The sequence below is a fragment of the Tachypleus tridentatus genome, chromosome 11 (assembly GCF_004210375.1).
Source record: "Tachypleus tridentatus isolate NWPU-2018 chromosome 11, ASM421037v1, whole genome shotgun sequence".
In the NCBI taxonomy this organism is placed as follows: domain Eukaryota; kingdom Metazoa; phylum Arthropoda; class Merostomata; order Xiphosura; family Limulidae; genus Tachypleus; species Tachypleus tridentatus.
This window is the reverse complement of record NC_134835.1, coordinates 49,423,722-49,440,951: the sequence shown is the minus strand read 5'-3', so window position 1 is coordinate 49,440,951 and position 17,230 is coordinate 49,423,722. Positions and strand designations below refer to the sequence as shown.

The 17,230-nt window shown below is 34.4% G+C and overlaps 1 protein-coding gene across 1 annotated transcript in view; it reads left to right on the top strand.

Annotated features, from left to right (window-relative positions):
• The window catches only part of LOC143231486 (C-type lectin lectoxin-Lio3-like), a 35,545-nt gene continuing 18,315 nt past the window's right edge, over positions 1–17,230 (top strand). The window contains exon 1 of the mRNA XM_076466026.1: positions 1–326. Within this exon, the coding sequence (XP_076322141.1) occupies positions 288–326 (39 nt within the window). The 5' untranslated portion in view covers positions 1–287. The remainder of the gene's footprint in view (positions 327–17,230) is intronic.

Sequence of the window (17,230 nt, the reverse complement as noted above, 5' to 3'; positions counted from 1 at the left end):
TGGTTAAAGAAACCATTTTTTTTCCCAATTTATGGTTTACCCTCTGTTAACAGCAGTGGCTTGGTTTGTTTTGAATTTCGACCAAGGCTACACGAAGGCTATCTGCGCTAGCCGTCCCTAATTTCCTAGAGGAAAGGCACCTAGTCGTTACCATCCAATGTCAACTCTTGGGCTACTCTTTTATCAACGAATAGTAGGATTGACCGTCACTTATAATGCCCCAACGGCTGAAAGAGCGAGCATGTTTGGTATGATGGAGATTCGAACCCGCAACCCTCAGACTACGAATGGAACGGCTTTATGACCTAGCCGTGCCAGGCCTAAGAGTAATGTTCCAAATCTTAATGTTATTAGTAGTGTAACTTTACAATTATTCATATTTTGTAAAATTTATAATAAATATCAATAATTTATTATTAATATTGAAACATTCTGTGGTAAATAGAACAAATATATTGAATAAATATAAAGAAGTAAAAGTTAAGATTTTTTTCCGAAAATGTTTAAGTATTTTTATTTTAATAAGGTCACATAAACAACTTGCTGCTACTTTTATGCTGGATGAACACTTTATCGTGTATAAAGGTTTATTTGGAGTCTCAAAATTGGTATTTACAGCAGACCATTGGTGTGTTTAGGAATTCTCTATACAAGAACAATCAATCTCCTGTGATATTGAATAGTGCTATTATCACTATAATGTAGGGCGGAACGCCAACTTCAGGAAGTAAGTTTACCTTAAGTAATAGCACCTTATTTCTTCGCTGTTTTCGTTACTTTGGAGAACAGTTATTTTCCCTCAACTGTCTGCAGTTAAGGGTTATATATATATAGTTGTGAGTTTGAGCACCCATATCATGCTTTCCTAATTTACATTTCTTTTGATTATTATTATTTTATCTTAATTATTTTATTGTTATTTAATGTTGATTTTTTTTCATTGTACGTGTTTTCTTATAACAAAGCCACATCGGGCTATCTGCTGAGCTTACCGAGGGAAATCGAACCCCTGATTTTAGAGTTGTTAATCCGTAGACATACCGCTGTACTAGCGTGTGGCGGATTTTTCATTATTATTTATTGTTGATTATTTTATTATTATTATTTATTTTTTATGAATTTCTTCATGCGAGACTGGCGAAAGGGGTTAAAGCTGGTAGACGGTATATTCCCATCACTATGTGAGTCCTATTTTTACAGTCACTTCCAAAACCTAGGGTACTTTTTATATCCAACATTATAGCCTGTACCTTGAAGATCCTTTGGATTTGTGCATGGTTTATAACTTTTTGGGGCTTGTTTTTGTTTATTAGAAGACACACATACACACAGAGATATATAAACACTATAAGAGTTAAAAAACACATTTTGTCATAACATTAGTAATAGGCTCGGCATGACCAGGTGGTTAGGGTGCTCGGCTCGTAATTTGAGAGGCGCTGGTTCGAATCTCCGTTACACCAAAGATGCTCGTCCGTTAAGTCGTGGGGGACGTTATAATGTGACCATCAATCCAACTATTCATTGATAAAAAGAGTAGCCTAATAGTTGGCGGTGGGTGGTGGTGACTAGTTGCCTTCCCTCTAGTTTTACACAGCTAAATTAGGGAAGGCTAGCGCAGATAGCGCTCGTGATTTTGCCCGAAATTCGAAAAACAAACACATTAGCAATAAATTAAAAATTTGTGAAACGCACAGTTTTCTCTGTTTTCTCAATTTTCAATAGCGTAAGTTGTTTAAAACGCAAAATATTTGAATCTTAAGTGCATTACTAGTCTTCACTACTTACCAGAAGTAGATTTTATAATATCAGTAATACGCTTATTGAATGCATATTCCTGAATATGTTGGTGAGCACTTTTCTTCTTGCAGTTGTCATCTGAAGATATTAGACTTTAGTACTTTGTGTTAGAAAGGTACTGGGCAACGTCCTACTCGATTTATAATTTTGCCATGTAGTACTCCTATCCTGGATTGTGCATTCTAAGCTGTACTCTATGTTCGTGTCTGATGTTACAGATCGTGTCAATTGAGGAAATATTACATAATTTCTTACAATGTGCTTGTCGATGTGTTTAACATATTTTAAAACCACCTGCACGAGTTCGTTGAAGTCCACCGAAGTAATGTGAAAACAATACGAAACTTGAAAGTGGTTAGATTAACGAAAATCCTGTTTCATTATTTCTCATTAGAGCTCGAAATGGATTCTCTTATACAATATATCTTTAGATGCTTAGTTTTGGATTCAACAGGAGACCGTGGAACTAAGTTTTCAAAGTTATCATCATGATGTTATCTATTCAATTCCAGAAAATACTGAATGGTTCTATGATGAATTTCAACATTTGAAAATAAATGAATGAAAAACGTTCCTAACATTCAATTTTTTGAAAGATTTCCTGAACACTTTTATGTAGGTATTTTTTAAAATGCTAATTTCGAGTGATTATCTTTCGGATACAAATCGCTACAGACACCACATCTTCTGGGAAAGTTGAATCATCAACAATCTCTATTTATTAAGATACATCGTAGTGTGTTGTGTGGCCTAAACAACCTGCCCGATACACTTTCTATTATTTAAAGCAGTGATAGTTTACCAATTTTTCGTTTTCAGTGATAGAGTAAACTATCATATATTATCATAAGTGAGCTATTTGACTATAGCTTCACATGCTAAATTTCAAGGCAATCCATTAAGAAATACACGAACTATAATATCTGTAATTTCAATTGAATGCTCAATTATTTTACTTTTCTTTGCATGGAAAATATGGAGATTTTATTTGACAGAAAAATATATTTAAACGTTATTGATTTTTTTTACATTTGGTACACTAATACATCTTTGTAAGCCACAATTAGGTGACAAATTAGGTCTAAACATACGCCACAAGTGCAAAGTTATTCAAGAAAAATACTTAACTTTAACCAAATATTTGTGCACACGTACTAAAGAAAATCACATACGCTATCGGTCAAATTTTTGCTGCCACTTCACATAATAGTATGTATGGACTGTTTTAGTTTTTAGTACTTCGGACGGTTGATTTGTAAAAGCAAAAACTATAGGGTGAAAAATATTTAGGTTTTTGTTAACCCAAGCAAACTGGATTAGGAGTTTCTAGCTAAAATCTTCAAAAGAATCACATGGATGAACGGTTATTATTCACTGCTAACTTTTAAAAAATTGATAAACTGTGTGAAATTTTCCAAATTAAAGGACATTTAGCACCACGTGAAAAAAAAAAGTGTAAATAATCATGCTCGATACGTCTGTATCCGTATTCACGGGGATCATGACAAGTCACTGTTAACCCAGTTTTCCTAGTGTTACTGTAAAGAGAGTTAATAACTGTTTTAGAGAGAAAATACTACCACCATATATTTTATAACGAATCTGGGGCCGGCATGGCCAGGTGGGTTAAGGCGTTCAACTCGTAATCTGAGGGTCGCGGGTTCGAGTCTCGGTCGCACCAAACATGTTAACCCTTTCAGCCGGGGATGCGTTATAATGTGACGATCAATCCCACAATTCGTTGATAAGAGTAGCCCAAAGGTTGGCGGTGGGTGGTGGTGACTAGCTGCCTTCCCTCTAGTCTTACATTGCTAAATTAAGAACGGTTAGCACAGATGGCCCTCGAGTAGCTTTGTGCGAGATTAAAGGAAAACAAAATAACAAATCTGGCTGGTTCTTTAAAGAATAGACCTGTTCCGAAAAATATGGTTGCGATCCTAAAGCTAATGTTAGCTACTATCGAGTGTCACTTTTTCTTACATGCTCTAATTTATTTCTGTGTACTGATAAAAAGTAATAATAACTAATGAAATACACCTTAGGTGTGAGAAAAAAAAGATGGGACCTTAAAAAGGATTGAGCGTAGGACTTTAAAAGAATGAAATTAAAATTGGCGGCCAAACTGGTAGCTACATTTATATTATTGACAAAAACCTTGCAGCAAATATTCATTAATTAGTTAGCTAGGCCTCATATTTTGTATTACTTAACTATCTTCCCCCAAAGTGAACAAAAACTAGTCTGCGTGGGTCATTATTGTGGGACTTTGGAATCACGAATGATTGAGTAACACAGAATACATTCACAGGAAAGATGGTTTATACCATTACTTTTAGATTCTATACTTTTATCTGTTGATAATTTGGCAGGACAGACAAATGGAAAACTGCTGGAATTTATAATCGTGAAACACGCAAAACAAATGATTTTTGTGCCTGAATAACTGCTACTCTGGCTTTATCAACACAAAGGTTATGAAAAAACAAAGCATAAAGTATCAGAATCTGTAGATGGCAAAATATATTCTGTTTTACGAAACGATACGTTTATTATAAATGAAGGGACCATTAAAGTCGAAGTGAAATGATCGACTCATGAAAAATTAGATATAATCGAAAGTGTTTCTCAGAATTATAAAAACAAAGCTGAAACCGTTTTAAACAAAATCAGCTCTAGCGGTATTCTATCGTGGAATGAGCGGGAGGGAATGAATAATAAGTGAAAGACACACCCAGGGTGGTAATATAATACACGTAAACAAATAAAAATGTTAATTTTATGGGATGCAGAACAATTATTATATATGAATATTTTTTCAAGAACACATGAGAAACCAGTATGTGAAGAACAAGCTAAACAACTGAAAGACCCAAACAAATTGGACCTAAATGGACTATTTTTAAATGATGTATCACTGTAATTTTTGTTCATATATGCCTTTAATGTCATCATAGACTACTGTCAAACTTTTGAGCTCAGTAAACTTTTGAGTCGAGTAATAATTAATATTGATTGTCGTAACGGGCAAATTAATAGTACAATTAGACGTTTAGGTACACAAAATTGAAATAGTTGATGGAAATGTTCTGACGAAGTAAATAATGTCTAATGTGAATCATGTGCTGCTAGCTAATTGTTATAATTCAACCCATCCTGACAGTTACGGTAGAATACAGCTTTTATTTAAATCTATAAAAGTATTAAGTAGATCCATAACTCTAAAACAAGTCAAAGACTGTTTAAGTCGGCAGGATACTTATATACTACACAAGTCAGTATGATACACATTTTTAAGGAACTGAGTGATCTTTTCATGGATTGATGAACAATGGCACTCTAATTTGGTTGATCTATACAATCTAAGTCATCATAATTTTAAATAGTTACTAACGTTTATCGACGTGTTTTCTAAACATGCATTGGTTATTTTGATTAAGGATAAGAAAGGTGTGACACTTCTCAGAACTTTTGAAGTAATTTTAAAAAAACATAGTCGAAATCCCTGTAGATTTCAGGTTGATTATGAAACAGATTTTATTAATTATCTGTTTTAATATTATCTCAAGGAACAATTCATTCAATTTTTTACTAAATATAACGAAATAAGAGTAGTTATAATATAACGACTTAATCAGACTTTTAAAACTAGAATGGGGCGTAATTTTATTCATCATTAAACTTCAAGGATATTACTGTATTGAAATATCTGGCAAGGCCTACAATCAAACGTACCATTAAAATGAGAAGAATAGACGTTAATTACTCTAATAAGGCTGTGGTGTGGAAGACGTTTCGAAAATCCCCTTTAAAGTGGGGAATCAAGTATAAGTAAAGTAAAGCGTAAATTTAAGAAAAGCTATATGTTTGAATAGACACAGAGAGTAACCGCGAGTTACAAAATATCGGTCCCCCTCTGGTACAGCGATAAATCTACGGATTTACAACCCTAAAATCAGGGGTTCGATTCCCCTTGGTGGACTTAACAGATAGCCCGATTGGCCTTTGTTACAAGAAAACACACAAAATATTATAGAAAATCCCCTACTGAAAAAAAAAAATACAAGACCTACCTTGGAGAACTCCTAAGTAGATAATTTTACAAATTTTAACTATAACGAGTAAGTCCCCGAACTACGTCTACTTCATGGATGTAATACTGTATAACGAGTAATCAAGTCCCCGAACTACGTCTACTTCATGGATGTAATACTGCAAGAATGGGTATTTGCGGTTTTTTGTAAAGTAAAACCGACATTAAGTCAAATTTAATAATCCATCCATCCATCCATCCATCCATCAGATCTGTATCATCTCCCATCATAAAATACTAAGTATAACTCTGTCACTCATTATTAGACATTGATCAACTGTACTTAAAGTTATTGTCGAATTATGCTATACACCTTCTGAAACCTGTAGATCTGGAAGGTTCGTGAGAAATAACCACTAACCTCATAGCTGGCACAATGTACCTAATGGTAAAGGGTAAATTTAGACTTTTGTTCTGTTACTTTAATGAACTACATTAGTTCAGGTCATTACAATAAATTTGAAGATTTAATTAAGATCTTAAACCAAGAAGAAACATCACTTCCTAAATCTATCAAAGAAACTATGTCTACTTACGATTTATTTTTCTAAAAATTAAGCGTAAACATGAATGATGGAGTTATAATAATACTGATATTGTACTATCAGCGTTATTTGTATGTGATAAAAATCTTATTTTCACAGGGTCCATTGTAGCTACATACGTTGTCAACGTACACGGTGGAATATATTCACTTTACCTGTATACAAACATTGTGTCTGTGTCACCTAGTATTGTAGGTGATGCTATTGTACCACTAATACGAATTATTCAATTTAAAGACAAATGAGGAAATAGGATCATTGAAGCATTTAAAAAGCTTCATTACAGACACGTTTCAAGACTATTGAGATCGATATCAATGACAGCATGGGTCATCCTATCCGATTAGAACAAGAGAAGGTCATTATAAGACGTTAGTTTTGTCGTACGAAATCTATATGACGTGAACGTGCCTCGTTATTTTCATTCTTTCGTCTATGACACACGTAACGATTACCAAGTGGGAAATGAATTATTATATTATGTTGGAAGTACATAATTGGGTCACACATTGGGGGATGTACATTTATAGATTTCAAACATTAGAAATCATTTAACTTCAGTGGATTTTCATTGCATATTAGTATTTTTAAGAAGACGCTAAATAAATGCAGCGGTGAAGAACTCGACGTGCGAAGAACACAGAGGTAGCTTGTTCCCTGTAAGGTAAATTGTACCTACATCAGTTGGAAATTAATTCGCTCCTGGTGAAATTTGGACGAGATATGAAGGAAGTTCCAGACCAGATAGGAAATTTAATTTTGTGAAGCTTTTGTACACAGATTACTATCTGTAATAACCCTGTATAATCCATTCGAAATTACTACGTTAAATATTAGTTATGCGAAACGAAAACACGTGGGCTTATTTCTGAATTTATCACACTTACGATCTGCTTACCTTTCACCTTTATTATTCGCTTAAGTTTGTGACTTCTTGTTTTGTATCTAAGTTCTTTAAATTTCATGTTAATTTATTAGTGTTCAGTAAAATGATTCGTGACAAGAGCCACCTGTATATTTTCAAATTTAAAACAATATTTTAATTATCATTATCGCAAATACACACCGTGTTATTGAAGTTTTAATATTTTATTCGTTATTGAGTAGAAGAGCACTTTAAGTATTTTTCATTCGCCCATTTTATCTTTTTCTAGGATCGTTCATAGACTTGTAACACAAATTATTCAGCATCTATTAGTCATGGTTTTACATTTTCACACTCCACAATTCGCTTTAATACGAATATCGGTATTACGAACAGAAAAGATATACCAACACTGATTCTGTATGCTCAAAACGGGCGTTGATAAGGTCTTCAAAGCAATTTTAATTTCTGACGTAATTGAACGAGATGTGATACACCTTTCGAGAGGATCCCACTCGTACTTACTGGGAGTAACGATTGCATCTTGGTCGAAAACTTGCCTATTCTTGCCTAGCTGTGCGTTTGATCAATCCTTTTCTTTTAATAAAGATGTTGACCAGTTTGTTTGCGATGATCATTATAATCCATTACTCTAATGTCACAACCCTATTCAGAAGAAAAAATGAGTGTAAGATTCCATTCTTATAAAGTGTAACGTTAATGACATAATTTGGCTAGGTGTATAGGTCAGAACATTCAACAGTGTCTATTCAAGAATAATTACTGTGAAACTTAATAGGTTGTCTCCGAGCAAAGACAGTTCTGACAACTGGTCATGCTCGTGCACTAACATGGAATTGAACAATAACATGAGTTGAGGTGATTTTATAGGCGAAACCATATAATGACAGTAATTAGTGGAATACTGATGAAACGCACAACTTTCTCTGATGCTTAGAACGCAAAATATGTCCATCTTAAGAGCACCGCTCTTCACTAGTTACTTTACAATCTCAGTTACACAATCATTGGATGCTCATGTCACTTTCAGTATTTTGTACTAATCGACTTGTGGATTTACCACATGGGATTATTATTCTGGATACTGTATTCTGTGGTTTCGCTCTATGTAAAGTTACGTGTTCATTTGATTAGAGTATATAAGGCAAGTGATATATTATTCCTAAAAGTATACTTGTCGGTTTGTTTGAGATATTTCAAAGTCACCTGCACAAATTCATTGAGGTCAAGAGGTCACGTGGAAGCAACAGACAACGTGTGTCATCCTCTGGAGTGCAATGTTATGCAAGATCTTATTTATACACTTACAACAAAGATCAGCCTAGTATAGTTCATGATAAATATTTTATTCAATCTGCTAACATCATTTCTGTCAGTTCCAGCATCCCTATTTAATATCTCAAGTCTATTTTTCATACATTTAATTATGTCAATATATTCACGTTTATTGATACCAATAAACAATAGGTTAAACATACCAATAAACAATAAGTTTTTCAGCAATAGCACAAATATGGACTGAAATGTATGACTGATGTTCTTAAATCAACTTTTGTAGATTTCATCTAGTCTTTCGAGAACTTAACAATAAACGCAAATCCAAATGTTTACCACAATTTAGCATATACGAAATAAAAATAACTAAATTGTGTTTGTTTTTTTCTCACGTTTAGTCGTTACAAATTTGTTGTCATTATCAACACATAATCCTTAATTTAGGAAAGATCTGTATAAAAAATAGGCTACATTTTATCAGTATTATGCTAGGTTTGTCAAATTATTGAGCGGCATTTAGGTATTATATTTGTGTATTATATTTCAATTTGGTTTTATGTGTAATCAAGGCCAATGATGAAGTTCGTAATTAATTTTTGATAAACAGATTCTTTGAAAGACAAGTTATTGAACCGAAACATTTGCGAATTCCTTACTTGTTTGCTTGTTTGTTTTTGGAATTTCAATATTATCTATCCCTAATTTAGTGTAAGACTAGAGGGAAGGCAAAATCATCACCACCCACCGCCAACTCTTGGGCTACTCTTTACCAACGATATAGGATTGACCGTCTCGGCTGGGATATATGAATTCAAATTCTTACTACAATATTGTTATGGTAAGATATATGAATTCAAATGTTCGGTAAGTAATGTTGTTATTGTGAAAAGGTTGTGGATGTTTGTTTAATTTAAGGTTTTCTTAAAATGAAATATTGAATTTCAAAATACATATAAAGGAAAAACAAAATTAACGCTATGCGAATGACTACTTTATTTGAATTCTGAAATTAAAATAAATATTCATGATATATTTTGAAATAACCGAGTCATTAGAATGTTAATGAAGGTTCGATTTTTATGTCATCAGACTCCCCACTTAAGTTACTTTCTTGATGTTTACCTGTATCTGAACAGATAAGAAAAATAAACAACAACATAGCGAGTTAGCGTACTTCACAAGACATGAAACAAAGTGAATTTACAGGTTTAAAACAGATGATTGTGCAAATTAGCTCAGGTCAAAGCCGACACGTTATAAGTAATACTTTTGAAATGTTGTGGTTCCTTCACTGAAATTCAATAATTTACAATATTTCTGTGACACAAAATTAAGTGGTCAAAAAGTGAGTATTCTATAATTAGTGTAATGCAAATGTTTCTTAAAGTTACAGAGAAAAATTACACGAAGAATAAAAGGAAATTCGAGTGTGTGTTTTTTTTCCTTATAGCAAAGCCACAAAGGGTTATCTGCTCAGCCCATCGAGGGGAATCGAACCCCTGATTTTAGCGTTGTAAATCCGGAGACATACCGCTGTACTAGCAGGGGGCAGGAAATTCGAGTGAAATGCAGTTCGAATGTCAAAATTTGAAATGTTATGTTACCTCCAAATCAACATCTCATTCTATCCTATTTCTTTTATTTCTTCCCAGAGAGTCTATATTTGGTTGCAATATTCGGCTTAACGAAATATGTTGTGTTACACTATTTTCAATTACTAAAGAGACGAAATTTGTAGAATGGACGGCAGTTGCCTGTTGTGGAGTCACAAGTGTAGAGAACGACGTTTCGAAAATAATTCGTCTTCAGGTCAGTGTGTGTGTCAGAACGAAACATTAGCAGGAGTTTAGTTTAGAGAGAGGGAAGTCTGAGGAATTCTCTCCCTAACAGGGGTGCTAGGAAGGTTGTGGTTCCTCTTCGTCACCGCTCATGGAAGATTGTTTAACTTTACGTGGGAGTTTTCCTGTATTTTAATTTGGCTTATTAAAGGTGGTGAAGCGAGGTGGAGCAATAAAAAAATGACGGGTGAGAAAGGAGAGAGAGACAAAGATTTCAAAAAGCAAGTGGACAAGTCCTAATACCGTCGGCAGAAAAGAAGTCAGCCGGAGACCAACCCCACATCAATCAGTGGAACGTCCCGTCATCAGAGCCACGGAGTGGCTGGGATCTATAAATCCAAGTGCTTCAGAATTTGTTGTGTGGAGAAATGGGAGTGCCCCGAGAAAACTCTATTTCACAGGGCAATCACCGAATGTTCTACCTGTCTTGTGCCCAGAGCTGAAAAAACAAACAAAACACAAGCATATACATATATGCACATAATTTATAATTATGTGTTTTATTGAATGGTTTGTGATTGTTAAAATATGATGTATGGTGAGCCGTATTTTGTGGAAGCGCTGGCAAATTTGTATAAAGACGCAGATAGTTCGTTTTTATGTTCTGCTATTAAGTAATATTTGTATGCTATTTCTGTGAGCCTATTCCTAAGGATGGGCAGGTTATTGATTTTGTGTACATATTTGACAGAGGTGTATGTTGGTTATCGGTTTGTTGCTCTTAGTATTGTATTTTGCTGTATTTGAATCTTCTGTAGTGTGTTGTTATGCCAAACACTGTCAAATGTTTTTTTAACATCTAAAAATACGCCGATGGTTACCTAACTGTTATTGAATGCTTTGTAAACTGATACAGTGATTCGTGTGAGGTGATCTACTGTTTGTCTGTTTTTCCTGGACGCATTTTGAGATTCTGGTGGAATGTTATTTATTTAACAGAAATGAAGGAGACGATTTGAAATTACTTTCTCCATCACTTTGCTATGACAACTTAATAGACTGATGGGGCGGACGTTATCAGGATTAATCCTGTTTGTTTGTTTCTTGAAAATGGTGGTGATAATAGCTTTTTTCCAAGTGTGGGGTAAAAACCTGTTGTTAGTGAGAGATTCATGATGTTTGTGAGATGTAATAATAGGAAATTGGAGCCTTTTTTGAGAATAACTTTAGGTATTTGATCATGTCCGTAGGAAGTGTTTATAAGTTTTTAATGTTTATTCTGAGTTCAGTGGTGTTAACTTTTTCTATTAATTGAACTGGAATGGTTATTTAGAGTGTTATCGAGAAATTGCGGTGTGAAGGAAGATTGATTTTTGTGTATGTAGTCGTTAACATGTTGTTGGTGTTGTGTGTCAATATCAGCAGAGTTTAGGGAGGATTCGTAATAGTCGGCTAGAGTGTGTGTAACGCAAACGCAAACTAACGTGGCAGGGTTTAGTTTAGAGAGAGAGAAATCAGAAGAATTCTCTCTCCAACTGGGTTGTTCAGGAACGTTGTGGTTCCTCTTCATCTCCTTTCGTGGAAAGTTATTGTATTTAACTGTTTTTTTATCTTTTTTCTGTGTGTGTAAGGTTTTGTCCGTCTTTTATAGTATCCTGGTGGATTGTGGAGAGCCCGTTATGATTGGTTGGATTATCACTGTTTCTGATTGAGAGGAGAGATTTCTTGTAGATTTTACCAATGGTAGCCAGAAATTACTCACCTCTAGTCCGGAATCTCTCTTTAGTGAAGGTTTAATAGTGCTAATACAAAATGACTCTTTGATTTTTCTTGTCTTCCAGAAATTTGTCTGTGTCGATTATTCTAGTGTTCTTTCAGTTGACGGGGCGTGCTCTGCAATGGCTGAATTTTGTAATTTTATGAGTCTTTTACTATTTTTATGTTATTTTAATCTTGTCTCTAGTTTTTTCCTGTTTCTTCAATGTTGCAGAAACACAAAATTTAATATATGACGTTTTTGAGATTATTCTTGGTAGGTCGCTGTTTTTTTGTTTTTTGTTTTACCAGAATGGACCTTAAAGTATTGTACGATTTCTACCGGATTTATATGTTGAATTTCTTGGCTATGTATTTGAGTTTTTCACTGAAATGTTGCAGGTATGGTAGGTAAATGAAGGTAGAGGTGGTGATTTTCTTTTCTTTCTGTCGTGGTCTTCTTCAAGGAGTTTTTGGTGAAGGAGGAGGTGTAACCATTCTGTTTAAAACTCTCTAAGATCTTTTGGTGTTCTGCTTCGATGGATGTCTTATCACAAATATTTTCTGCTCTCTTGTTTAGGCATTGGATTATATGACGTTTTATTGAGTTTGGATGATAGGACTGGAAGTGTAGGTATCTGTTCGTGTGGGTGGGTTTACTGTATACAGTTGTGGTTATTTGTATTGCTTGTTTGCTGATGAGTATGTCAAGAAACGGTAGACTGTTTTGTTCCTCTATTTCCATAGTAAAGTGGATTTTTTTTGTCTATGGAAATGGGATGTTCTAAGAAGGCTGGTAAGTTTTCTTGACCGTGGGCCAAATAACGAAGGTATCGTCTACATAACGTCCGTATATACTTGGTTTTACAGGTGTGGATGAAAGGGTGTTTCCTTCAAAGGTTTTCATGAAAATGTCTGCTAGGATTGGAGAGATTGGTGATCCCATGGTTAGACCATCTGTTTGTTTGTAAAATCCCTCATTGTATTGGAAATAGGTTGATTGTAGGTAAATAGTAGTTAGTTCTATTATGGCGTCTATTTTCATATCTTTTCTGTGTGGCAGAGAGTTGCCATTCAGCAGTCGTTGTCTGATGATATGAGGGGTTTCTGAGGTTGGAACATTGGTAAATAGGTCTGTGACGTCAAAACTGGCCTTTAAGGCTTAGCGTCAGTGATCAAAACTCACCTTGCCATTAAATGGCGACCTTCTAAGTACCTATTCCATCTCCACTACGAAAAAACATTTAACATAATATCCAAAACTCGATAGATTTCATATCAAATCCCAGGATATTATGGCGGAAGACCTTTGAAACGTCGTCTTCTACACTTGTATCTTCACAACAGGCAGTTGTCTTCCATTCTACAAAGTTTCATAATGAATACTCTGCCTATACAATCTATCAAAGAATACTAAAGAGAGTTTGTAGCGCCGTACGATTTTATATTAATGACTATTTTTGAATTTTTAACTCAGAATTCAGTTTTCATATTATTGAATTTTATCATAAATAGACACTTTGATTACAAGGATTACTAGACGTAAAAAAATAGTGATGACACTTAAAATTAGAGTGCTTTGCATATGCAACATTCTATATTATATACAATCCCTGAAAGGTTATGATTAATTATTTATTATCTGAAATAAGTATTTGACATTATGTTTCTTAAACGTTAAGAAATAAATGATCATGTACATAAAATAAATATGCAACATATTTTACATTGATTTTTATTTAAATACAAACGTGATTTTAAAAAAATTAAATTATCCTTCCATAATTTCATAATGCCTAAAGTTTTGATTACTCTTTGTAACATATAATTAAGTAATATGAAAAAGGTGTAACAAATTTAAGTATAAACGAAATTCTAGAATGTACAAAAGTGTAATGTTACGCTGAAAGTAAACTAATTTCCATGTCATCACTGTATAACACTATGTAACACAAATTTTTTCCTGAATAGTATGTGTTATTTCTTCATTGCTTATGCTGTAAAAGTACAGAATATGGCAATTTTTCTCTTCAAACTTTGCTTTTGTAATCTGAATAATGAAATTTAGAAATTAACCTACTTTCTACGTAAAAACTGGCAAATTTGCACATTTTCATTTGCATAAGGGCCTGGCATGGCCAAGCGCGTAAGGCGTGCGACTCGTAATCCGAGGGTCGCGGGTTCGCGCTCGCGTCGCGCTAAACATGCTCGCCCTCCCAGCCGTGGGTGTGTATAATGTTACGATCAATCCCACTATTCGTTGGTAAAAGAGTAACATAAGAGTTGGCGGTAGGTGGTGATGACTAGCTGCCTTCCCTCTAGTCTTACACTGCTAAATTAGGGACGGCTAGCACAGATAGCCCTCGAGTAGCTTTGTGCGAAATTCCAAAACAAAATTTGCATAAGGTCTGAATAAAACAACATATGAATCAAGATTTACTTGTATTTATACTAAAATTATACAAAAATGTTTAGAAGTGAGTAGTTTTTCGAGATTTTCGACTGTAATGTAAATCACTTTTACGTATCAGCCTCCAAATATAGTCTCCCATCATGTTTCCTTGGTAGCGGCGTTCAAAGTCCATTATATCTTGGTGGAAGCACTCGCCTTGCGCCACTGAGTATGCTCCCATGTTCTCCTTGAATTTATCAAGATGAGCGTCAAGGATATGAACTTTCAGGGACATCCTGCAACCCATTTTGCCATAGTTCTTCACCAGAGCCTCAACCTGTTTCACATAATTTTCAGTCTTTGCATTGCCCAAGAAGCCCTGAACCACTGCGACAAAGCTGCACCAAGCTTTTTTTTCCTTCCTACTGAGCTTCTTGGGGAATTCTGTATAGTCCAGGATCTTCTTTATTTGTGGTCCAACGAAGACACCAGTTTTGCTCTTTGCCTTAGACAGCTTAGGGAAGAAGTCTCGATGGTACTTGAAGGCTGCAGACTCCTTGTCAAGAGCTGTGACAACTTATTTCATAAGACCCAATGGTGGGAATAACACCTTTTTGGAGGTTCACTTGTGGCTCACACTTGACATTGTGTCTCCCTACAAAGAACTCGGTCCGTTGTGGCCAATGCTTTCTGTTGTAGTGCACTGCAGTGTTCTTGCTGTTCCAAAAGCAATGATAACAAAGAAACTTGGTGAAGCCTCCTTTGAGAACCATCAGGAATGCCACCAATTTGAAATCTCGGATCAGCCTCCCTGCCATTCTCATCATACTTCAAGGCAGATGCTGTCACAGAGTACTTTTTTGCTCTTGTCTTGATAAATTGGCTACGTATATAGCAGAATGCATCTGGGGAATGCTTGCAGCTTCTTGATGCCACCTCTGATAAAATCAGATAGGTCTATGTGTTCATTTAGGCAGCTAGAACTAGACTAAAGTGGTTAGTTGTGAGCCCCTGTATGTATATATTACTGTGGAAAGTTCTAGAAAATTATAAAAGGTTCTTGAAAATTCTCGTAAGTTCTACAACATTCTAGAAAGTTCTTGTGAGTTCGAGAAAATTCTCTATCAACTACTCAGCACTAAATCTATTTGGAATGTTCTGAAAAATAGGTAAATTTAAAATTCCATTACCCAGGTCAGAAAAGCAAAGTTTGAAGAGAAAAATAGGTTTTTCCATTTGCTTTAGGCATAAGAAATTGGAAAATGACACTTTCTGCCTCGGAACAAGGAAAGTTAAAAATTTTGTTATATAGTGTAATTGCTAAACATAACTTCACATGTAGGTTAATAAAATTTAAAAAATAGTATTTGATAATGTATGTAACATCAGGATTCCTATACTTCGAAACAACCACTAAAATACCGTTGTGTGAGTTGGAAAATATTGACACCACAATAAGTATATATAATCAGCAAAACTTACACTCAATATTTATACTTATTACTGTGCCCAAAATATCGTTTTTTGCAATTTTTATTCTTTACATACCAGCACAATGTGTCTTAAAAAGAATTACTCTTAAATGAATCTAAAAGCAAATATAAGTATACACAATTTGTCAATATAACATAAATAGCAGATTAAAACAACTAGAAGTTGGAAACTTTTTCCTTTAAGTTCTTTTATTATGGTTCACGAGCTTAAGTTACTAAAACAATACTTACATTAATTCCAAGAACTTCTGAATAGAAATAAAGAACAATATCTTAATAACACTGAACAACAAAACATCTGCTACAGGAGAAACGTGAAGTGATTTTTGATAAATTGTTTGGGTAGAGTATTCATGATGAAACTTGATATAATGGTTTGCAACTTCCTGTTGTGGAGAGACAAGTGTAGAGGACTACGTTTTGAAAGTCTTCCGCCTTTCGTCTTTAAGTGATTCTGATTAAGTTGATGGCGATAATTTCAAAAATGTTGTCAGAATATGTTCAACTTCTATAGATTTTGAGTTTTTTGTGACATCTTATTATTTTATCAGCACTACGTGAAACACAATGCAATTAATTCACTATAATAGATTTTTTGCAGAGAACTTAAGTTTACTTGGACACGTTAATGGGTAAGAATATAGATTTCTAGTAACTTCAAAACTAACTTATTGTTTTGGTATAAAATTCCATATATACTCTTCATACATGCTATTTGTTCTCAATATAACTGCAAAGAATTACATCATCTTTGTTTCATTTTCATGCTCGTCTGCTCCGACCTAGAATCACGAAACTCTCATTTCATTGGACATTAGAGAAGTCTCTCCACTGATCATAAAAGGGGACGACTCAAACGCCTCTCTTTCAATTGTCTCTCACTCGGTTGGTTACTTCGCCTTGTTCTGTACATAGTCAAACAAAGTCTAATCTTCTTTTTTGGGTCACAATCGCAAAATAATCAGTCTGCAAAACTTTGTTTTTAAGAGTATTTAAACTTTAATTCTGTAAATGTAAATTATTTTATATTTTTTACAATATATTTTGAAATACTGGCTGTCTCAGTTCATGAAAAGTCCGAAAATGTATAAACCAGCCAAACAGTTTCCAGATTTGTGGAAGACACATTATAGTTTCACGCAGGAAGAACATCACACACAAGGTAAAGAAAGCTTACTTCCGTTATTTTGGGTGTAAAATTGATAGCCAAGAAAAT